Source organism: Pezoporus wallicus, unplaced genomic scaffold (genome assembly GCF_028554395.1).
Source record: "Pezoporus wallicus isolate ANWC-B61680 ecotype Strahan unplaced genomic scaffold, APGP_CSIRO_Pwel_v1 scaffold_6445, whole genome shotgun sequence".
NCBI lineage: Eukaryota > Metazoa > Chordata > Aves > Psittaciformes > Psittacidae > Pezoporus > Pezoporus wallicus.
The window spans coordinates 691,948-716,429 of record NW_026641753.1 but is presented as its reverse complement, the minus strand read 5'-3'; the positions used below and the strand labels follow the sequence as shown (position 1 = coordinate 716,429).

Below are 24,482 nucleotides of genomic sequence, written 5' to 3'. Positions count from 1 at the left end.
CCCGCTTTATGAAGAAATTTTAGGGACACACTAGAGGCTTCGCAGAGGCCTGAGTGTGCTGCGGCCCGGGACGGATATTGCGGAGTTGCCCCAGCCTGCGGAGCAGGAGCAGGAGCAGACACAAACACAACTCTCACCGCCGCCCAGAGCGCGGCCGAGCCCCGGAGTCTGTCAGCGGCGTCTCCACGACCCCCACTCAGCTGCCCGGGACTGCCGGACACGGGCTGCCACATGGGCCAGGGCCGGGCGGCTGCGCAAGGCCCGACGGGAGCTGTAGTCCTGAGGCAGCGGCACTGAGCGGCCAGCCGGTGGTAAGGACTTCAGCTCCCAGCATGCCTCGGGGCAGGGCGCCCCTCCCGTGGTCCTCCTGCCGGCGGCGGGGCTTGACCGCCGGGCTGTGTGCGTGGAGCGGGAGGCAGGGCGGCGCGGTGGGCATGGGCGGCGGTAGCGGCGGTGGGGAGTAAGGCGGCCGCCACGATGTGGCTGAAGCCTGAGGAGGTGCTGCTGAAAAATGCCCTCAAGCTGTGGGTGCAGGAGCGCTCCAACCAATACTTCGTGCTGCAGAGGCGGAGGGGCTACGGCGAGGAGGGCGGAGGCGGGCTGGCAGGTACTGCCCCCCCCGGGGCCAGGGCACGGTCTCCGCTCGGCTCAGGGGCGGGACGGGGCCGCCTCAGGCCCGGGCTGTCAGGGGCGGACGAGGGAAGGGGCCGGAGGAGAGGCTGAAAGGGGGAGGGTGGCTGATCACTGCTCCTGGGATCCTCGGTCCAGTGGGGAAGGGAGAGAGGGGGCGGCCTGCCCGAATTTCGGCGCGTTGACCTTCATGGGGTTTCTCATGTGGTTCTCTTCCACTCACCCCCCGTTTTTCTTGCGTGGGAGAGACGTTTGAAGACGTCCCGCTTGGAAAAAGGAAGGGTCGATTAAGTTTCCACCACACTCCGTGTGGGATGGGGCCTGCGGGTGCTCCTGGGTGCAGAAGATCTTGGTGGGATGTACATCCTGGCAGGGCTGGGGCAGCTGGCTGGGCTGGGCTGGGCTGGCTGCTGCCTTTGGTGGGTGGTACGTGGAGCTGAGATCAGTGCCGCCCGACACTTGGTTCTAGCTTAACAGCCCTTTGCACCAAGGGACACTTGGCAGGGTTAGATTTGCAGCTTGTTGGAAGAGGGCACATGGAAGGAATGATGCGTCTCTCTTACTTTGGCAAGATGCTCATTCCACATCCCTTTTCCTGCATTCGTCTGTGGCTGCTTGAAATGAGCTCCTGCTCAGGCATTTCTGGTTGGTTATTTTAGTAACAAGCATGTGATTTGATGGAGCTTGTCAGGAGAGGTGAGTCAGGAAAGTGACAGGGCATTGACCACTCTATAATAAACTTTATTTCATGAGAACTTAAAGGTATGGAGCTGAGTTTCTATTTTTAATTCTTGTCTGTCTGTATCATTGTGCACTGCAGGGACCCCAGCTACCACTGAGACCTCTGTTGTGGTAGCTGTTCAGATGAGAACTGACTCCTTCATAGTCTGGTGGCATCTGTCATTGACCCTGTCAAGGAGAAATGCTACAGGGAAGCAGAGTAAAGTTATTTCTGGATGGAATATGATTCTGGAGTGTTTTGCATCAGTTGCATCTCTTTGGGTTTTCAAGGCTCTCTCTAGTTGCGTCATCATAAATCAAGCTGTGTTAAACATGAGGCATAATTGTCTTGTTGAAACACTTATCCATTCTACTGGATGAAAATACAAAGTCCCAGTTTTTGGGTGATGAATTTCAGATGTAGAAATATCCCTTCCAGCTGGAGGTGGGGCTTTCTTCATTGACATCTGAACCACTTGGAGGGCACAAGTTAAGTGTAAAAAGAAGGTATCACAAAATCCCAGATTCTCTTTTAGGCATATCATACTATTATAGATAGATAATGCTAGGCTTCATCTTGGAACCAAGGGTGATATTTCGCAACCTTGGAAGTCTAGGTGAGCCAGTCTCTGGCCTGGTATCTTTGTAAGCCATATAAAGGTTGTCTTTCTGTGTGATAAAATTCATGTAAGAACTGTGACTGAAGTGAAAGAATGAGACCTACAATTAGGTATTTATTTAAAAACATCCTCCTAGGCTTACAGCTGAACAGATAGCTGGTCCCTCCTAGTGCCCTTTGGTTTTTGTTGAAGGTGAGGCTTCTGTCACTAGTCTTTTGTCCTTGATGGCATTTGACAGCATGGAAAACCACAAATGGGATGGTTCCTGTAGTATGCTTTTTTTTAATGTGTCATGACACATTTTATTTCTGTAGCTTTTCTCATAATGTTAGATTCATACAGATTTCATCTGTACAAGTTATGCTTTCCATTGGACAGAGGCAAGAAGAGTGAGATGTTACTGGATTAAAATTGTAATTAAAGATTAACAAGGAAATTGGAAATAATGCAGTTACATTTGTGTTTGCAGGTTTGGAAATATTCAAGCCCTCTAGGTACAAGCAAGCATAATTTGCCATGTGTGATTTAAATTTTATGTTGCTATGTGTCACTCAAGAAAATTAGTGCTTGCTTTAGAAGAAAATCCAGTGAGCAGCTATTCTCTTAAGAGGTCATCACAAACATGTCAAGTAAAATCTTATTCTCCTGAACAGCATTTTTTGTCTGGTGAGGTGAGACTAGAGGTAACTGGCAGCATTGAGGGACTGGGGAGGTACCAGTGAAAGAGGCAGGTAGCAGTGTAAGACTAAGTGTTCAGGGAAGGGAGGAGCAATGCCTCAGGACCGGAATTGGAAGATGAGCAGTGCTTCAGGGTTTGAATAGCAGTAAAACTGAGGAAGCAGTTAGCAAAGGATTCTCAAGAATAGATGAGTACACTTGGTTGGGCTCCTTTAAGTTGGATAGACTTTAAGGAGGGGAGATGTGAGTTTCAAGAAGCAGACAATAGCTGGAGAAGGTGCAGACCAAGGGTTAAAAATAGATGACATCAGAGAAACTTCCCTGAAGGAAGGCTGGGAATTCTGTTGCTGTCCTTCTGTTTAGACAGAAGGCTGCAGTTGAATTTGTTTGTATGGCCAATACAAACAAATTCACCAATTTGTGATCTGTGCATGATACAGTTTGCTCCTATAGCTTGGAGCAGAACAGCAGACAGCCTAGTTCTGAGTTGGCCAGTATAGATGAAAATGGACAGAAATACCTTGTGCTGGTTTTGCTTACCCTTGGCTCTCTTCCTGCAGGTGTGTGCCTGCTTAGCTTTACATGGATGCACATGCCGTAACCAAGGTCTAGTGAGATTAGGCGTGTTAGTCACAAGGATGTTGCTTCAGTGATAGTTTAGACAGGAGTTTGGCTATGAGGTGGGTATTCCGGGAGTAGTTATATGAATGGGTATTTGATGTCATAAAATACCAATCGTTCACTGAAATTCAATCAAAATGCTTAATTTCTGCTTCTGTTGTTACAATTTGCCTCTTTCTGCGTGAGAAATTGAAGTAAAATGCAACCATGAGAAGAGGAAAACTTTAAATGAAATGCATGGTTGGAACTAGTTTTCCCTGCCTGTTGCATATGCTGCACTTGGAAAGGTAGGGAAAAACCCTGACTCTTAAAGTCCTGCATTTTCTGTGGCAGCTACTGCTTATAATTTTCCCTTCTTTTAAGGGTATCTTTATTGCCACAGATAGGCCAGACAGATTGACACATAAGGGCTTGGATACACACCTAAGTTTAATGAGTTACTGTTGTTTTACCTGAGTCATAACCACTGACCATAATGTGCTTGAGTTGCTGTAAATGGATATTAAATCTTTTATTCACTGAAGGCTTAGTTAACCTGTTTTACATCTCAGTTGACTAAGAACATTTGCATCTCAGCCCATCTCGGTATTCATTAATCTGAGGTTTCTTAGTCATGAGATCAAGTTCACTTGGGAAATAAAATTAAGAAAAAAATCCAAAAACCACACTTCTGTGCTTAATTTGAGGAAGCAGAAAAACAGGGTCTTACTCAAAAGTTAGCATGTGTGTGTTTTAAATCAAATACACAGAGACAATGGCTTTTCTTGGTTTATATGGTATGTATTTGTATCTTAGTTTGTCTAGTTAAAACTGGACCCAAATGCTCTGTAAAACTATTTGCTGTTATGGGAGGAAGCTTTATCCTGTCTCTGTGAATAAATATTTGCTGCGGTAGAGATTTACAGTTTCAGCCTCCTGCATTGTTGTAATTTGGCAACAGTTCACTCTGATGTGTGTTTCTCCCCTGATCCTGTATTCTGTGCCAGAGAAGCCTTTGTGGAAGTTACATAGCATCTGCTGTGTTACTCTGGTAGATTTGGTGTCAACTGACCTGCATCTTTTGATCTTTCTTTTAAAGGTGTTGATGAAATCAGACCATTTCAGTTGTAGCTGGGATACCTGAATTTGTCTTTGCTTAATTATACAGCGGGTTTTGGTTTTGTAGTAAATCTGTACATTTCCCGTGCTATTCCTATTGGTTATATTCCTTGCAGGAATCACATTGCCTTCAAGATTTATTTTTCTTTTTAATTCATGCTTTATTAACAGGTTGACTTAATGGTACGAACCCCCCTAAACAATCATTTGAAGTTCATGATTTTTATTCTTCATATTTACATTTCTTCAAACCTAAACATTTTAGTTGCCATGACCTAGCTATTAAAAACCTCTCTCAAGGTTGCTGTACGCTTTCTTGCTGTGAGATGTCCTCTGTAGGATTCTATGGAGTCTTTTCATGTACCTAAGCAGAAAGCTTACTAGAATGCCTATAAATGGTTTTAGCTCTTTACCCCACACTGGAGCAGTGTGTTCCTGAGGAACTGCACACTATGGGAGGGACCCATGCTGGAGCCGTTCATGTGGGAAGGGCTGTTGTAGAAGTTCATGGAGGACTGTCTCCTGTGGGAGAGACCCCATGCTAGAGCAGGGGAAGACTGTGCGAAGTCCTCCCATGGGGAGGAAGGAGGAGCAGAAATAAGGTGTGAGGAATTGACTGCAACCCCATTTCGTGTCCCGCTGTGCTGCTGGAGGGGAGGTGGTAGGGAAAATTGGCAGTGAAGTTGAACCTGGGAAGAAGAGAGGGGTGGGGAGAAGGGTTTTTCAGATTTGGCTTTATTTCTCATTATCCTACTCTGATTTGACTGGCAATAAATTAATTTTCAGTTCCCGAACAGTCCCGAAAAACTCACACTGTTTTGGCTGTGACAGTAATTGGTGAGTGATCTTTCCCTGTTCTTATCTAAGCACACAGGCCTTTCCTTATGTTCCTCCCCCGCCCTGGTCCAGTTGAGGAGGGGAGTGATAGAGCAGCTCAGTAATCTTGTCCAGCCAAGGTCAACCCACCACAGCTGTCACAGACTTACTTAGTTTACAGTTTTTTTCCCCTTTTGGTTCTACTCTGGTTAGCCTTTGAATTCTTCAGGTTGTAGAAGTGAGCAGTTGTTGCCAAAATGAAGCTGTGTTGTTGCCACTCAGGGAAAGCTTTTACAGTACTTTCAAACAGCTCCTTTTAATGATGATGTAAATAAACTAAAAGCGAGAACTCAAGTATACATCAAAGCGTCTATTTCCAAAATTCACAGTGTAATGGGGCTGACCAGTGTTGTGCTAATAGAACATTTTGGTTTGTAAGGAACTGTTACAGTCCTATAAATATTTTATGTCCCTTAACACTTCTAATGTTGCAAATCAGGTGGCTGTCTGATCCACTTTTAATATAATTAATTATTGACCTCAAAGGCACTATTATGCATTAATGTCATGCGGGACAGTGTTGAACGCTTTACACAAGTTCAGGTAGATGACCATCAGCTGCTTTGCTTCTGTCCATCAGTTCCATAGCCCCATCATAGAAGGCCACCAAATTGGTTGGACAAGGCTTCCTCTTAGTGAAGCCATGCTGGCTGTCACCAAGCGCCTTGTTGATTTTCATGTGCCTTACTATGGTTTCCAGAAGAATCTGCTCCAAGATTTTGCCAGGCACAGAGGTGAGACTGACTGCTCTGTAGTTCCCAGGGTCCCATTTTCCCCTTCTTGAAAATGGGGGTTATATTTCCCTTTTTCCAGTCGTCAGGAACTTCACCTGACTGCCATGATTTTTCAAATATGATGGACAGTGGCTTAGCAACTTCATTTGCCAGCTCTTTCACGACCCGCGGATGGATTTCTTCAGGTCCCATGGACCTGTGCACATTCAGGGTCTTAAGCTTATCTCAGACCTGATCTTCTCCTACAGGGGGTGCTTGATGAAATAAATATAGAAGAAAGTGGTGTTGCCCCCAAACAGTAAAATGCTGGGCAGTTATTTTCATGTAGCAATTGCAATAAATTGGTACAACTGAGAACAAAATTCATTGCTGATGTATTTTGGTGCATGTCTCTTGAGCTAATTTTGGTATTCTGCTAACCAAGTATTTTAGAGACTTCTGGGAAGAACACAGCCTTATTTCAAAGCTATTCTGGGTTCGTTACCCTTTATTTTATTTTCTAAGGTATTTTACCCTATTTATTTAAGCATCAGTGGTATTTCCCAGTAGTTTTACTCACGCAGATATAAAACAGAAAGTGTTTTCTAAAAGCAGAGCCCTTTTGCCCTGTAAATGTGCATCACCTTCTGTATCCACAGCTGGATTCATTCCCTTAGTGAAGCAAGAGGATTTAAGTGGAATCTCTAGTAGAAACTAGGGGATCTAGCTTTGAGCAGGGGTGAGAGTAAATGACCTCAGGTAGCTTATCCCTAAAATTGATTGTTTGAGAGCAACATGTATGGCATTTCATTGGCAAGGGGTTAGCAATTACTGGAGCTGTTTTTAAGATGTTTCCTTGCCTCCCTTATGGAGATAATGCTAGTGTCTAGGCTGAGCAGCTACTGATCCTTTTGTTAGTTACTCCTTTATTTTACAGCTAATATCCTTGTCATTATATAGATGAGTTTTAAATTTCTGCAACCCTGAAAATGAATCATTCTTCAGTGGGCTTGTGTGAATGGAGTCAGCAGAGTGCCAGCAAACCCCTCAAACTGTGCTCATACTTGCCTGAGGGAACATGGTTTTTTGATTTCCTAATGGGAAGGAGCAATAAAAAGGAGTGCTTGCTGAGAAACACCCAACAACAGTTATGGAAACCCTACCTGATAGCATAGTGTTCAAAAAACTCACTGCTTATAGAGCACTTCCAGGACTAGGGTAAGACAGTGAGACTCTGCTGATTCCTCACAATATGCTGGTGGCCACAGCCGTAGAATTAGTTTGTAAGGTACTGAGAATTTATCGGCTTAGGTGCAGTCCTGTGGCCTATATCACATTTGTAGACAAAGCAGTGTTGTCTAGTGGGACTGTTGATAAAGTAATGTTTTTGATTGATGTAGTGTCCTGGTCTTTTGGGGCTTTTTGTGTTTTTCATTACTTCGGGCTTTTTGAAGAGAAGCAAAAGCATTCTGAAGCTTGAATAACTACAGCAGGGTAGTCATACAGGCTTTATGCTGAGTGTGTATCATGGAAAACTGTTCTGAGGGTGATTGTCCGGGCTTCTCAATTTTGTCTTACTTTGCTTTCTTGTATTCTCTCACAGTGGTTAGTTTTCAGAATTTGAGAGGGCATTAATGGAAAAAGAGTGGAACAAAAAGTACCAGAAGCCAACCTAAAAATTCTGAAATAACTTTTGAGAGATGCATTTGAAATGATCTAAATTTAATGTGATTTGCTGTCAAGGATGGCAGGCATTTTCTAACTCTAGTGTGGTATGAGCAGCAAAACTTTTGTGTGTACAGGAAGTGTGATGCCGTGTTCACGTGTAAAAATGGTGGGATTTTCATAAGAAGCAGACATAATGGAATTAGTCTCTTGTAAGAGCTGTTTCCTGTGGCTGGAAAACAGTACAACAGTAAATGACTAACTAAGAGGTAGTTCAGTTACTGCTTGTGCTCGTTGAAGGCTGGGAACTACTGTTACATTTCAGATTGGCCTGTGATTTACCATACTACATGGCTGTTGCTTCCAAGGGGGTCATCTCAAAATCCTTCATCCTCATTTTGTATTTATAATGGCTTTTAATTCCATCACCTCACAAAGAGGTTCCTCGTGGAGCACTTTTTGCTTTACTCATTTGTGCTTATTTTCTCAAGAGTTCCTTAGTCCTTATTTGGGTATCATTTCTATTCACTAAGAAAGAAATTAGAAGTGAGTGTACATTTCGAAACCTTAGTTTCACTATGCTATATACATTTTTTTGAACACAACAGGTCTGCTTGTGGGAACATTAGATGCGGTTTTGGATTCTACATCGAAAGTCGCCCCGTTTCGCATTTTGCATCAGACACCAGACTCCCAAGTTTACTGGTCCATTGCATGTGGTATGTACTCTGATCTGGTTTTAGGTTAATTCTTTCACATCATTATTCATTTTCGTGACCTCTAAGTGGTTAAAAATCATTTGCAAACCTGAGGTTGAGTGTGTGGTTCCAGGTTTTCAGAATATATCTATATCTATTACAACTTCCTGTTGCCTACTTGCTGCAGGTGCTAAAGCCTTGGTACTGTCTTAGGATAACAGTAATATAATCTTTTCGTCTACAAGCTGCACGTCTAACTTGGCACAGTTTAGAATGATAGGGGTAAGTTAACTCTTGAGAATGCTAAATGTGCTGTAGGTAGGAATAACAGCAGCTACTTATCCGAATTTTTTTTTTTTTTTCTACTCTATCTTTGCTTTTTAAAGATCCAGGTTCCCAGTCATGGTCAGAACTGGATTATTCCTCATATCTGTTGCTCTTATAGTGTAAGAAAGTTCTTTCTTTTCCTCATGTGTTATTAGTCAGTATGAAATAGGAAAGAAAGTTGACCTTGGCAGTGGAATATGTGATTTTTTCCAAGAGCATGCCTTTGCTGCCATGCATGGGTTCATTTTGTTGCCTTTTGGTTTTGTTTTTAGTTTTAAGTTTTTGAGCTTTTCCTGAAAATGAAATCTGAATTCCTTTATAGAGCCTGATTAACTACTGGGTATCCAAAGAGACCTCCATTCCAGAAGTTGAAAGAATGGTTTTATTCTTTGCATGCATCATTTATTTTACTTCTGGGGCATGGTCTTGTCCTTATATTGAAATAATACTGTCATATGGTCTAATGCTAAAAAGTCACTGTTGTGGAATTAATCTAGTTCTAAGGCTTTTTGAAAACACTGTAAACATAGAATCACAGAATGAATTGGGTTGGAAGGGACCCTAAAGATCATTTAGTTCCAACCCTACTGCCATGAGCATCTGTAATGACAGTGAAAAAGAGCTATATATTTTAGTTAATTTTTCCATGGTTTGATTTTTTTTGAATCAGTAGTGGTTTTTAAAGAAACAAGACTCCATCTAGACTTCTCCAGGCTCCAGGCCTTCTTTTTAGTCGCCCCTGGCAAAATATGAGCTTTGCAGGAAATCAACCATTCTGCAAACACTTACATGCATGAGTAATTCCACTAGTAAGTGCTGTGCTGATGTTACATTGGATTTTGCTGTTAGCACCTTATTATGAATCTTCATGGCTTCACCCTAAATGAAAAATTGTGTCTCTTGCTGCCTTTTTTATCCAGTTAGCTACTTTCAGAATGCAAATTTGTTCTTTTAGGTGTTTAGTTAATAATTTACACATCTCATGCAGTAATGCTAATCTGTGCCTGTTCATGTTCTGCAAGGACTTCTCTGAAGGGCAGTAGTCAGTGAGAGAACATTTTAGTAGTGATTTCATGTAATTCAGTACCTGTCACTTTAAAAGGGCAGCTTTATAAAGTTGATAGAATTTGAACAATTTGTGAATTGGCAGTAAATAAAATTTTGGAACTGCTTCTGAGAAAGTCAGAACTGGTGGTGACAGGCTGTCAAAGAGGTACTTTGATAAGTATGTTGGAAATACACTCTGGGGAATTCTAATGGTCAGGCCTTGGGAAAATACAAAATGTTATCTTCACCATAGGACTGAATTGCTATCAGTTCTGTGCTGCGTAAGGATACTTTACAACAAAAGGCTACATACTGTAGTTGTACTCTGTGTTCAGAACCAGATTGTTCCTCCTGTGAAGAAATTGAAAGGCTACATTTTGTTCTTACTACTAGATATTAAAGATCTGAGGCAGTGCTCCCAAATCATTTAAATATTTATTAAAATGTTTAATCTTTACTGTGTCACTTTCATGCCTCAAATTTGTACTGTGACTCAATAATTGGTCTACATGTCTAGTCTGAGAAAAACAATTAGTTTGCAATTTAATTGCTATGTTAATTACTCTTCACATAATTTTTTAAAGTGTTGTTGCAAATCCACTCTGTGTAGTGCAGTATAACTGTTTAACTATATTTAGAACAATTTCTGTTCATTCCCAAGGCAACTTTTAACTAATTCTGTGGAGTCCATTGAAAGTTGTTTAATTACTCTGGCAAAGTAAATTAAGAAAAAAGAAATTATTAAAGGTGTGTTCTTGCTTAGGGGTATTGATAGTGTGTGATTACACTGACTGATTTTATTTGTGAGCATTCCTGTGGTGGATGAAGCTGTCAATTAATTTATATTCTAGAATCCCTTTATTCAAGCCTATGCAAATTCTATCCCTCTCTTTCCCTCTTGCTGTCTCCAATCTGTTGGGGAGCCACCTGTCTTTAGGTACTGACTTAGTCCCAGATTGATTTTGCTGGATTTCTACTGTTGTTTCACTAGTAGCATCTCTGCCTTTTACCTGCTACCACTTGCATAATTTGTAATTGAGTATGTGAAAAGAGAAAGGTGAATTATCATAAGAATTTTCAAGTTGGCCTAGCACAGTTCTGTAATTATAGAAGTAGCTGGTGGGTAAGAGTGTTCATTTGTGTTTAAAGTAAATGAGTACTCTTAATGTATTTCTGGAAAGTTCAGGTGAGAGAAGTTTTTCCTTGCTATATAGTTGCAGTGAAACCTAAATTAAAATCAGTGTAAAGTAGGTAAAGTGACACGGTTTTCTTTTCTTTGATGTGTTTGAAAATGCAGGGTGTATATTTTTAGAACACTGAATTTTATCTTGGTTTGAAGTTTTCTACATTCCTTATGGTTGTTGTTAACAGGTGTTTTAAGTTATTCCTCCTCTTGCACAATGGGATGCTTGGAATTACAGCATAAGCAGAACTTTATAGTAGGTAGGATGACATTGCTTCCTGAATGGTGGTTGCCTAAGCTTTGGTTGGAAATATAGTTAAAGCGTGACTTGATAGGGAATGAGATAAAACCGTGACTTATACTGAGCACAAGTAAGCACCAATTGCTTGTTTGTTGTAAGGAGCATAGATGTTTTAAGTATCCAAAGAGAAATCTTTGCTGCCTTCAAGGCTATGGTGGTGTGGGCTTTACATCCTTACACATGTTGGAAGGGATTTTGCACAGCAGGTCTAAGTCCTGGAGTTCTGCTCTGGAAGATGTTTGTGGGCCAGCGATGAAAGCTGAGGGTATTAAAGGCCCAGATTTAATTTTCTTCTTAGTCTCATGAGTTTGATTTCACATTTCCCACCTTCTAGATGATTAGACTGGGACTGTCTAGCAATGCTTTGCCATTCGTGCTGAGGAGGTACTGCTGAGCTGTCATTCCAGGTCAGGCTTCATTGCTGAGCCTGACAATGTTGATAAAGCTGAGATGCTTCTGGAGGTATAGGCTAGAAATGTAACTGCATAAAGGGCTTGAAGATAAAAACAGAGCAATGCACATTTTCAGTGTACACCAAATACGTTTTTAGTGAACACAGGAGTTGGACAACGTGTATCTAAATTACTCTGTGAATCAGGAATTTAGTAAGTATTCCCTTGATTATTATTTTCAGTGAAATAATTAAAGTTTGTTCTAATTTTAAGTAATACATTCTTTTTCAATCAGGATCTAGCAGAGAAGAGATAACAGAACACTGGGACTGGTTAGAACAGAATGTTATGAAGACTTTATCAGTATTTGATTCAAATGAAGATATTACGAGCTTTGTCCAGGGAAAGATAAGAGTAAGTAATAGGCGCATGATATAACTGGTAAAGGCCAGCTGTTTATTTTTGCTCTAAACATGTATGAGTAATGTGTCCTTTTTACAATATCAAAGGACAGCATCATAATGCTAAATACTTGTGATTGAGTAGTATGTAGCTGTTAACTTCAACACATTTCATTGTTCCTGTTCATCTGCCCCACAGTTAAGGTTGTTTGACATAAACTCTTCTTGATAAATGATACACAAGATGCCTTTAAACAATGGTCTAAAACGGTTGCTAAATTATTTCATAATAATTTTAATAGTGCCTGGAAAGCATATGTTTTTGTGAAGGTGCAACATTTCACTTTATATATGCTAAATATTTAGCCCACGAATTCTTATAATTAAGTGAAGAAAATACATCTATTTCAGAACAAGAGACCGGGGAGTGTGTATCTTGCCTAAGTTGTGTGGGAAATTTGGTGGATGAGTCTTAAATAGCACATTTGATTTGTGGCCTGTGTTTTGGTCCTCAGACTATTCTTCCTGTTCTAAAATTTACTATCCTATTAGGAGAATGCTACACTGTGTGTGTGAAGGTGCATGTATAGTATCCACCTGAGAGGGTGCATATATAAAGTAATTGGTTCTTCTGTTTTAGGGTTTGATTGCTGAAGAGGGAAAAGGTTCTTTTGTAAAAGAAGAAGATCCTGAGAAGTTTCGTGAAGGTCTTATGAAGTTTGAAAGGTGTTTTGGATTACCGGAGCAGGAGAAGTTGGTGACCTATTACTCATGCAGTTACTGGAAGGGCAGAGTGCCCTGTCAGGGATGGCTGTATCTTAGTACCAACTTCCTTAGCTTTTACTCTTTTTTGCTGGGAGCAGAAGGTAAGCAGGCCTTGATGCTAAGCCTAGTCCCTTCACATTTTACTGTTTATCTTTCAGATTTGGAAGAGTTCTTCCTATGTCCATCTGGAGCAGATGTCAACACAGAGTAGAAAAAACTGCAAACATCAAATACTTATGGAAAGGAATACATTGTGTAACTTACTACACAAAGTCCATTAGTTTTCTGCCTGTTTAAAAGCTTCAGAGAGAAGGCAGAAAGAGAGAAGTTGCCTGTAACAAAAAGTTGTCTATCATCTTTAGTTCATATTACGTATTAGCTCAGTCTCTTGGGGATTACTGTTATTTCTTCACACACAGACTTAATCCACATTGCTGCACTGGTGATAATTGCACATATATTTTTCTGTTTGAAATGCCTCTGTTAGTGTGAGCTATAACTTTATTTATGTAAAAACTAGAAAGCATAAAGAAGGTAGGATCCTTTCTAAGCTAATTTTCATTTGTGTTGGGAAATGTCCTAGCTAATGGGCATGGTTCCTCTAAATGCCAGTACCTGATCAATGTACTTTAAGAAGCCCTACCGGTAAACTGTTGAAGTGGGGTGGCTTCTGTGATGGTGTTTGCTTGCAATTTGCAGTTTCAGATAAGAGCAAAGAAAAAGTCATGTAAGCTTTGTATTTTCATACATAGTATGTCTTTAATGTTTTTCTTTTTATGAAATTCTTTCTAATGGAATTATTGTATTGTGGAGAGTGTTCTTTTGCTTGTCGGTTTGTAGCCCTTTCCAAGTGTGTTATCATTTAATTATATTGCTTAATTATATTTTATTAGTGCTGTCGACTACAACTTTTCTTAATACAAGGGTAGCAGCTAATGAGAAGTTACTTACATCTGCTTGTATTTATATTTTCAGTGAAACTTATTATCTCCTGGGATGAAATATCAAAACTTGAGAAGACTTCCAATGTCATTCTGACAGAGAGCATTCATGTGTGCTCCCGTGGGGAAGATCATTATTTTTCCATGTTTTTACACATCAGTGAAACATTCCTTCTCATGGAGCAGCTGGCAAACTATGCTGTAAGGAGACTGTTTGACAAGGAGACATTTGAAAATGACCTAGTCCTTCATGACCCCCTGCAGATCACCAAGAGGTAATACATTACCTAAGAGTGTACTGCCCTGGGCCCAGTACTTTTTCAGGCAAAGGGGAAGAGAATCCTTGTTTCAAGGAGATAATATAAATGTCAGCAAAACTGGTGTTCTCTTAAACAAATGTCTCATTAAAATTTGGAATCCAAGCAATATGAAGCCTTGTAATTTATTGTTACTCTGCAGTAACAATACAAAGGCAGGCAGTGATCAGACCTTGAGAGCTGGTCTTCAGCTACAGGATTTATAGTAGTTTTAGCCAAAATTGTGTTAGGTTTAAATGGACTATCTGATGGGTAGGAAGCACAGCAGATTAGCATGTATGTTTGTTTTTCTGCACTGCCTGTAGGCCCTGAGTCACCACATGCTTTATTGTGTGAGAACGTGCAAATCTATTTCTGGTTTTTTATATATATATATATATACATGGGTGTGTTTAGATAGGTGTGGTCCTGCCCTTTGTTGCCTTTTAAAGCAAAATGCTGAACCCTCCAGATGGACCCCACAGTTTATGGGAGAGCATGATGTTTTATGATCTTTTCACAAGGAGTTTTTAACTTTTGTATTTGTAAAGACATTTTAAACTTACTTATTTTTTCTTTTCTCTCTCCTACCCTGTTTTTTGTTTTGCTTTTAATCTAGAGGCCTAGAGAGCCGTGCCCACAGTGAGCAGTTTAGTGCATTCTTCAGGCTACCCAAAGAAGAGACCTTGAAGGAAGTTCATGAGTGCTTCTTATGGGTTCCTTTCAGTCACTACAGCACCCATGGGAAAATGTGCATTTCAGAAAACTACATCTGCTTTGCTAGCCAGGATGGCAGCCTGTGCAGTGTAATCATTCCACTAAGAGAGGTAATGCAGAGTCCAAGCCAGTTATAACAGTAGTTTTGCACTTGTGTAGTTTAATGCCAGTTTAACAGATTTTTATTAGAATCTGCTTACTTTACATTATATTATATGTTTTCCCCTTCCTTGGATACTGCATGTAGGAATCCCCTTTGTAGGTTTACAGAACTGCTTTGTTCCCTGTGTTCTCTTTCCATTTTCTATTTACTCTGATTTCATTATCTGGGTACAGAATCCAAGTATTTTAATACCTTGGGTTTTTTTTTAATGAAAAAACTTATGCTTAATTCTTCAGATTGAGTTAATGAGAGATACTCAAGATAAAAAGTAAAAAGTTGGAAAGGGCAAAGGATCTTGAAGATTATAATCCTTCTGCCATGTTTCTTTCTTATCTCAGTAGCACAGTTCTTTACACAGCATTTTAGTGCTGTCTGCTCAAAAGTCTGTAGGAAATTCGATGGACAGTCATCAGTGAGCAAGTATCAATGCCATTACAGTTGATAGTGTCAACAGACTGAATAAGGACCATATTGTAAAGGACACATGTTGTAAAGCATTCCTGTTTCTGTATTGTAGGTATACTGTAGAATAACTTCTGGGAAAAAAAACAAACATGCTTTTTCATCCGTTTCTTGAATTCATGTGATCTGGGACATTGCCACTTTCCAGTTTTCCAGTCTTAAAAGCTTTTCATCAGTCTCCAGATGTATTTTACAATGCCCTAAAAGTTAGCCAGGTTCTGTAATTGCTGTACATACTCTGTGTACATACTGCCTGACACAGGGGGGTGAGCTGAGCTAATTTCAACAATACATATGGCGTTCCCCCCTTCCATAGCCTGTGAAAAGCAATAAGAGCCTGTGTTAAAGGAGCTGACTCTAAATTTATTCTTGTGGGTTGTCAGGCCTTCACTGTTTATTCTACAATACTGCAGAGTTACTTTATTTCAGTGGTATTTTGTGTTTTACCTATAATATTGAAAAAACATCAGCAGTGGCAGTCAGGCTAGCTGTTCATGATAGTCTCACTTGTATTATTAAAGTGTATTAGCTGTTCTAATCTGTAACTGTTCCATCATGGCAATTAAAATCAACTCCAGCTATCATGTAGTATGACAGCTGTCTTTGAAAGGGTATTCTCAATAGAAAGTCATTCTTGTGAAACTTGGGTTTTTTATTACTTGCAAGAGCCGTGTTTTGTCAGATTTTGGATGATAAGAACAAAAAGTAACAGGTAGGAGATAAGATTTGCAAATAAGATTATCTGGAAAAACCTTCTCAAAGATTTTTGGTACTCTCAAAACTACCTATCATAATACTTAGTACCTTGTGATAAACCAGCTCCAGACTGAACTTTAGTGTTACTAATTCTACCTGTGTGGTGCTTCATATTACTGTTTCACGTACCCATGTATTTTTAACAGGTTTTCTCTTTTAGAAGTAAGCTGGTAAAATTTCTTGCCTAATTTATGTATCCTTGCTTCTGTAGGTCACAGGGGTGGATAAGGCAGATCCAGCAAACAGAGGAGTCAGCATTAGTACCAAAGGAAAAACAGCTTTTCGTTTCACAGAGGTTAGAGATTTTGAGCAGCTTGTGGGAAAGCTCAGAATGAAATGCAATGCAACTTCAAGTCCACAACACATCATAAATACAGAGGTAACTGCTTTGCTAATTCTGATTTCTTAGTACCTGTTCCTAGGAATAAGGTTGTGTAGTCTTACTCAGAGTTTATGTATTGTCAGCATTTCGCTGTGTAATGTGATACATTTATATTTAAGCCTGAATCTAGACACAGGATGGATAACAATGTCTGCTGAACCTCTAGATTTCAAGTTGTCCAAGTCTTTTATTTTTTACCTTTAAAAAAAATCATGTTCCCATGTCTTGCCTTTGGACCTTTCACACTAAAACAGAAGTCCACCAATCTGATGTAAAATTGTGTGTGTAGCTATGTTGGTTTTGCCAGCTTACTGTTTGACTTAGAAAGTTGATAGAATGATCGTAAGGTTGTTTCTAGGTGTGAAGAAATCTGTGTGTGTAATTTCATGCATGAGAAATAAGAAAGCAATGACAAAATATCCCTAACAAGCATTACTTATTATAGTTGCTGCATCTCTTCCCTGGAAAAAAATGTGTTTGAAAAATCATCTGGAGTAGCCTCTAAAGTGGCAGTTGTAAGAGGCAAAGCATGCAAAGTGCACCGTGCAATTGCAGAGTCCTGAAAGCCCATCCCTGCAGGGCCGGGATTGCTGTTTTTCATTTAGTTTTGGAAATCTGCATGTAATACCTGTAACGTAATATAATAAACACTGCTGGTGTAGAGACAAAACGGTTTCTGGTGTCAGTGCTGCTTCTTGAAGATTATTTAACTACCCCTAATTTTTTTTTTCTGTCAAGGTTGCGCCCAGTTCTGCTTCCGAAAGCCCCAAGGATTTTGATGGGGGACCGTCAAAGATGAGTCAGAAAGATAACAGCAAAACTGTCAGTACAGAAGCCCTAATGACTGTCTACCATCCTCAGGATGCTGAGAATCTAGACTCTAAAATGGTAAAGAGATAGAATGGCCAACAGTTTTTGGAATCTAATTGGAAGGGACTGAAGTATATTCAAAATGTATTCCAGCAAGGGTGCTGATTTCCTCTGGAGCTTTGCCAGTCTTCTTTTATCTGTGTTTGAGATGTATTTGAGTCCACAGGGTGCTTCTTCATGGCTCCATTCAATTTTCTGCTCATCTTATTTAATAACGATATGCGTTATTTTCATGGAGCTAATTCTTCCTGCTCTTCCACCCCTCAGGGAAGAGCTGGCTGTTTGTTTTAAGATAGTGAACATGTTTCATATCTATCTAAACTGTCAAGATACAAAGTCACTACAGACTCTTTGGGAGCAAGGAGAATTGGCTTAATTTCTTCCCTGCTGCATTCTTTTGCACTTCTGTCTAACAAAGTTATGCTCTGGAGAATGCTTCTTTGTTTTTTTGCAGTAGGACATCTTTATTTTTGCTTCTTCATAGTATGTGCAAGAAGACAGATTTTAAAGTTAAGTCTTTCAGCAGAACTGGGTAAATGAAGGCAATTGAATTTTTACTATTAGCAATATCAGAAAGTAAACACCCTTTGGGCAGGAAAAAAGGAATCCAGATTTTTAAGTTCTGCTATTATAGCATGTTGAACAAAAGTAGACAAAATCTATTTTTCCTTTCAGCACCTTTAGCTGCTCTAACAATGCTAAATCTTACTGCTGCATGCGCAGAAAATGTAGTGGCAATTTTCACCCTGTCTCAGCCCTGGAGCCTCGTGTGAGTTGAAGCACCTGATCATCAGTTGCTTTGCTTCAGAGAAATTGAGTTGCATTTTGGGTGCATAATCAATAGTTTATTAGTAATCTTATACTTCACAAAGGATCTATTTCACTGCTTCTGCTATCTCTGCCTCTTTCTACTCTGCAGGTAAAATGCCTGTAACTTCAGTTTTGTCTGAGTTTTTGCCAGTTTTCATTTTGTGAAGTGGGTTTTACTTATATGGCTGGTCCTGCTGAAGTTCAGATGCACAAACTGTTAGCTTCTATGCTGTCGAAAATTGCTAGTTTGTAAAATGATTCTATCTGGTTGATAAATATTTGATTACAGGTAAAACCTATATGGGTATATAAGTGTTTTCAGCTATTAGTTTTCCTCCTTAATCCAGCTAGACTTCATTCTCCTGCAAATTTTCTTGATTTTTGATTTTCTTCTGGTGCTATTTGGAGCTCTTGTAAATTGGTTAAAGACTGCAAACTGGGAGAATAATGACACTGATACCATACTGTCCTGGGTTCAGCTATAACAGTTATTTTTTCTCATTCTTGGTAGCTGGTGCAGTTCTGTGTTTTCAGCTTTAGTCTGAGGACAACACTGACAGCACATCAATGTTTTTAGTTGTTGCTAAGTAACACTCCATCAAGAACTTTTCAGTCTCATGCTCTGCCAGTGAGGAGGGCTGTGAGAAGCTGGGAGGAAGCAGACACAGGACACCTGGCCCAAACTAGCCAAAGGGGTATTCCACACCAGAGCACGTCATGCTCAGGATATAAACTGGGGGGGAGTTACCTGGAAGATCCATATAGCTGCTCCGGTGGGGCTGGGTATCAGCCACTGGGTGGTGAGCAATTGCATTGTGCATCACTTGTGCTTATAGTTTTCTTTTGCTTTTCCCCTTTTAGTTTCATATTCTCTCCGCTTGTTATTTCCCTTATCATTATTATTATTGGTGGTACCAGTAGGGGGTTTGTGTTATACCTTAGTTACTGGACTGTTCTTATCTCAACCTGTGGGATTTACATTCTTTCGATTCTCCTCCCCATCCCTTTGGGAGCGGGGAGAAGGAAGAAGGAGGGGGAGTGAGCGAGCAGCTGTGTGGTTCTGAGTTACCGGCTGGGCTTAAACCATGACACATGTCATCCTCCTGTGTGCTTTCTAGCATTTGTAGCCATTCTGATTCAAATCTATTGACTAACATCATGCAATGAAGTATGATGAATCAAAAAAAGATGCAACCTGTTTTGCCTTTAGAGCTTCTGTGGGAAATTACTTCACCTATACCAGAGTTAGTACATTTTTCATTGATGTTAGCAAAGAACAGTTCATAGACATGTTGAAAATGAAATAAATTAATTTATCAGAGTAATTAAGCAGGTGCTGTGACAGTGAGTTGACTTTTCAAGTAATCACTTGCTTGGTTTTACTGCATCATCACGGCCAGATACTTTTTCTTATAGAATTGTAGAATCATAGAATGGTTAGGGTTGGAAAGGACCTTAAGATCATCTAGTTCCAACAGAGAAACCTGCCATCCACACATAAGCAGTCTGATCCTTCTCTTCACCCTCTTGTTCCTGGTTGTCCTTTATACATGCTTTAATTCAATTTCATATTTTTTCTTCTATTGATTTATCTTTTACCAAGAAATGTTATGCTGTTTATCACAAAGCAGCAACAAAAAATGGGGTATTTTAAAATTGGACCAAGTTACAACAAGCAGATTTGTTTATATGCATGTATTGTACAAACTTATGTGTATATATATTTGCATGGAGATAGCTGGAAAAATCTTGCAAGAGGAAGTTTTAATGTACCTCTAATTTTCTGCTGTAGTTATATCAAATATTGAATTTCCTTGTCCATTACACTGGCGATGCATTTTTGGAATGCCTCAGGAAAGCTGTGAAGGCAGAATTTGTCTGCACAGTTGCATCCTGCACTGATTAGCTGTCTTACTGCTGCATCACTGTTCATTCACTCACTTTAAATTCCTAGTACTTGGTGGTCCTTTGATAATTATGTCATTTTGCGGTGCCCAAGCTACAAATGGTTCAATCTAGAGGTAACAAATAGGGCTGTCTACCTGTTTGTTTCAAAAAGAAAAAAGAACGTTCAGCAGAATATGATTCTATGAACAAGGGGGCTTCAGGTGAAATTAGAAGGCAGCAGGTTTGTCTGGGTTGAGAAAGCAATTTGCAGAGAAGAATCTGCTGCATGTTGTTGAATTCAGAGACACTGACTCAGGAGGTGCCTGTGCCTCTGTTTTCCAGAGGACATAGGAGGATTTTGCAGATATTTCCTTGACCTTACTGTTGCGTGCCACTTGCTGTTGTTTTCTGTCAGATGGGATGCTGGATTAGGTTTACCCTTCATCTAATCTGGTATAGACATTCTAATTAAATTAAAATTTATAAAATAAAATTATTAATATATTAAATATACTTTAAAGAATGCTAAGAACATTAAAGAAGACTAGGTCATGTAGCAGATTGTATTGTATGCCAAACATGTAATATGCACAGGTTAGAATTTGCTCTGATTTGTACCAGCATTCATTTCACATATCGATATGGATGCCAGTGCTGTCATTTCTAGTTTATATGAATATAACTGAGAGCAAAATTTGATTCTGTTCCTTGAAACCTGGGGAGAATCTTCTAGTACTTAATGCTTGTTGTCTTCTGCTTTCCGTAGTTGAAAGAAAAAATGAAAGAACAGTCCTGGAACATCCTCTTTGTCGAACGGGGACATGGTGTCAGTATGTTTCGAACTAAGAAGACTCGAGACCTTGTTGTGAGGGGGATCCCAGAGGCATTAAGAGGAGAGCTCTGGCTACTCTTCTCAGGTATTGCTTAGCAAGTATAATTGGTTCATTTTGTGGACTCTACTATGAGGATGTCCTACTTACTGACTGAATGCAATCTGACAAGAAGTGCTCTTCTGTCTGACAAAAAAAAAATATCTCTTTCCTCTGGCAATTAATTCAAATCTTTTTGAAGACAGATACTTAAAATGATGAAGAGGATAATTTTGTGTATTATTTTGGTTTGCACTGATTCAAATAAAACCTGCATCGGCTACTTTTGTGACAAGCTCAAGAGAAAAATAAGAATATGTGCTGTTCTGGGGGATAGTTCATTTCAGCAAAGCACCTTTACTTGCTAACAAGACAAGCATTTTTGTGGGACTGTGTTTCAGTTGTTTTGATTTAAGTTTTCTTAAAGTGGTACCATTTAATTAACACCCCCCCACACACACACGATTTTCCTGGCAGTTTGGTCCCAGTTAACAGCAGGTCTTTGCTATGTGATTTCGCTTGCTTTAAAGAGTGAGATGTAGAGGAATTGTGGACTTTCTTATACATACGAGATCTCTTGGCCAAGCTCTGAGTGTGCTTTTGTGGCTTTCTTCTGTAGAACACACCTGTGCCAGAGCACTTAACTTGAGGAAGTGGAGGCCCAGGGAATTAAGACACTGTTTTACAACACCTCTGTGCTTTTTCTATTCCCATTCACTGAAACATTTAGAGAAGTGGTAGCCATTGACTTGATCAGGATCATACAGGAAGCCTGTGTCAGATTCAGAAAACAAGCTGCAGATTTTGAGGAGCCACTCAGGACCTTATCTGCTAGCTGTACTCACTGTGCTCCCCTGGGCAGAGCTTGCTGCTGTTCCAGAGGATCTCTTTATCGTAAGAAGTGCATTTTGTACTCTTCGTTCAGCATACTGTATGGTAGTTCCTTTTGAGGGTATGTGAACATAGGTTTATTTTTACTAGTGTTCCTTGAGCATTTACATAGGCTTCTCTTACCAGACCAATTATCTCTTGTCTTGGAAGGTGTTGACATAAAAATTATGGAATCAGTTAGGTAAATATAAGTCCTTTGCCTAGTTTTTCTAATCTGTTTCCAGCTCTACAAATGGAAAGGTATTGTGTTTGCCAGAAAATGTGGGCAAAATTGTAGGTGAAAGGAAGCTCCCCCTCCCCCAGCAAAACAAAAATGTAAGTCAAACTTTATAACGGAAAGTGATTTAGATTTCTTTCAAGCTTTATTTTATTTTGCTTTTCTGATTCATTTCAGAGTAATTCCATTAATTTCAGTAGAATTACTCTGATACATCACTGCAGTAACATCTGGAGATTCATGAGGTACTTCAGTAGTCACCAAAATTTTTCATACAAATTGCAGACAATCATGTAGATACTTTCCTGTTCTCCTCTAATACTGTGCAATACAATGTATTGGCAGGTGCTGTAAATGATATGGCATCCAACCCTGGATATTACACTGAGTTGGTGGAAAAGTCCTTAGGAACATGCACTTTAGCTACTGATGAAATTGAACGAGATTTACGTCGCTCCTTACCTGAGCATCCTGCTTTTCAAAGTGACACAGGGATTTCTGCTCTCAGGAGAGTTCTTACAGCTTATGCATACAGGAATCCTCAGATTGGATATTGTCAGGTACAGCAGTTTTGAGACTCTTAGTGCTGCTTGTCTAACTACTAGCTCATGCTGGTGGTATAGTAGCACCTCATAAAGTCAGGCACATAAATACGTAATGGTTTCTTGCTCAGTGCTTCACTTCCTTTGCTTTATTTCATCCCACTACATAAGTTTTTACATGGTACTTGAATTTGTTGATAAATTCTGTCATGTGCACTTAATCTATGCCTTTGTAGTCTTACTAGATGTGGCAATTAAAACTATTTTTATGTAGTTTAAATACTATGTTGTGTATTTAATAAGATAGAGGTAAAAGTCTTATACTGGATATGGCGGTAGGATATCCTAGCACTCTAAAAACATGCTGTAAAGTGCTTTCAAAAATACAAATTTTAACAAATGACAACAGTTGTGTTTTCACCAGCTTTCCTCGTAAATGCTTCTTTTCGTGCTTAAATATTACAGGCAATGAATATTTTGACATCAGTACTTCTGCTGTACGCGAAAGAGGAAGAAGCATTCTGGCTTTTGGTTGCCGTGTGTGAAAGGATGCTACCTGATTATTTCAATCGTCGAATCATTGGTAACATCCATCTCTTTTTATCTACCCAGAATTGAGTGTAAATGATAATTCATTAAGAACAAATGTAAGGAATGAGCTGAAGGCTGAACAGTGGAGAGAAACCATTGAATTTGGTTCAGTATTGTGAAGTAGAAAATACAGATTACAGAGATTGTCCCAAGTCCTCCTTAAGCAGGAGTAGATATAATTTTCAGATTACTTCATTACTTTAAGTGTAACTACTCAGGAAGTAGTCAGTTAGACTATTATACGGGTTTGTTGAAATTAAAACTGCAAATCATACTAGCTATTTGAAACTTAGCTTAAATAAAGGAAAAGGTTACTTCAGCTCGAGATTTAGTCTTTGATCTCATACTCAGTACTTGCAGGTGTGTGTACTATAAGAAAATTGGATGTGAAGTTTCTCTCTAATTGCAGAGAGGGTCTAGAGGCTGTCAGGAGAATTATTGTAAACAGCCGCGTACCCACAGAAGTGTTAACACACTTTACAGCGTGCAGCAAGGCTCTGGACCCACGCATAGAGTGCATAGCTTCCACACAGGGGTGAAGCCAATGGTTCCATGCTGTGAGGCCTGTGTTTGCTTTTACAGTGAAGTTGGATTAGGACAGGGGCTTTATTTCAGTCTGGTATTCTGAGAAAAGTATGCTTCTCTGTTTTAAGATTTGGGTGGTGGATTTGTTATCCTTTCCCTGCAGGTGCCTTGGTAGATCAGGCAGTGTTTGAGGAGCTCATCAGGGTTCATCTGCCTCAGTTGACAGACCACATGACGGACATGACTTTTTTCTCCTCGGTCTCTCTCTCCTGGTTCCTTACCCTTTTTATCAGTGTGCTGCCTATTGAAAGTGCAGTCAATGTGGTGGACTGTTTCTTCTATGATGGAATAAAAGCAATCTTGCAGCTGGGACTTGCAGTGCTGGAATACAACATGGAGAAGCTGCTGATGTGTAAGGATGATGCAGAAGCAGTCACTGTTCTCAACAGGTATCAGTGTACCTATTATTCCTATGTGCTGTGTAGCAGCTGCTGTAAGTGCAAATAGATGAGTCATGACGTCTGGCTAAAGGCTTCAGTAAAGTTACTTATTTATCTCGGGCTAAAATTCTGGAAGGGTTGACTGGAAGGTGTTCCTGAATCCTCTGAAAATCCCATCCTTCATTAAAGTTCTTATGAAACTATTGCCTTTTTGTGTATTTTAAAGGAAAAGCAATGTGATTTTTGCCTGGAATTTGTATCATTTATGTAAGGTGACTTTCCTTATGGATGAAGTAATAAGCACGCTAAGACTGTTCCAAACAGTTCAGGCATCAACTTACCTACAACATATTCTACAGCTCAGTTCTTGTAGTTTAGGCTACTGTCT

The 24,482-nt window shown here is 40.0% G+C and overlaps 1 protein-coding gene across 5 annotated transcripts in view; it reads left to right on the top strand.

Moving 5' to 3' along the window:
* The first annotated feature begins 410 nt into the window (after positions 1–410).
* Positions 411–24,482, top strand: part of TBC1D8B (TBC1 domain family member 8B) — a 33,358-nt gene continuing 9,286 nt past the window's right edge. For 3 of the 5 annotated variants that reach the window (XR_008974366.1, XM_057425236.1, XM_057425235.1), the window contains exons 1-12: positions 412–607; positions 8,230–8,340; positions 11,865–11,983; positions 12,611–12,836; positions 13,711–13,951; positions 14,592–14,799; positions 16,282–16,449; positions 17,191–17,340; positions 20,786–20,936; positions 22,342–22,556; positions 23,004–23,121; positions 23,818–24,103. Coding sequence is in view for 3 of the 5 variants with exons in the window: in XM_057425236.1 (XP_057281219.1) it covers positions 478–607; positions 8,230–8,340; positions 11,865–11,983; positions 12,611–12,836; positions 13,711–13,951; positions 14,592–14,799; positions 16,282–16,449; positions 17,191–17,340; positions 20,786–20,936; positions 22,342–22,556; positions 23,004–23,121; positions 23,818–24,103 (2,123 nt within the window). In the remaining 2 variants the exon portion in view is untranslated. Of the gene's footprint in view, positions 608–7,163; positions 7,183–8,229; positions 8,341–11,864; positions 11,984–12,610; positions 12,837–13,710; positions 13,952–14,591; positions 14,800–16,281; positions 16,450–17,190; positions 17,341–20,785; positions 20,937–22,341; positions 22,557–23,003; positions 23,122–23,817; positions 24,104–24,482 lie in introns of those variants that run through there. The other 2 variants (XR_008974367.1, XM_057425237.1) reach the window with 2 other exon arrangements.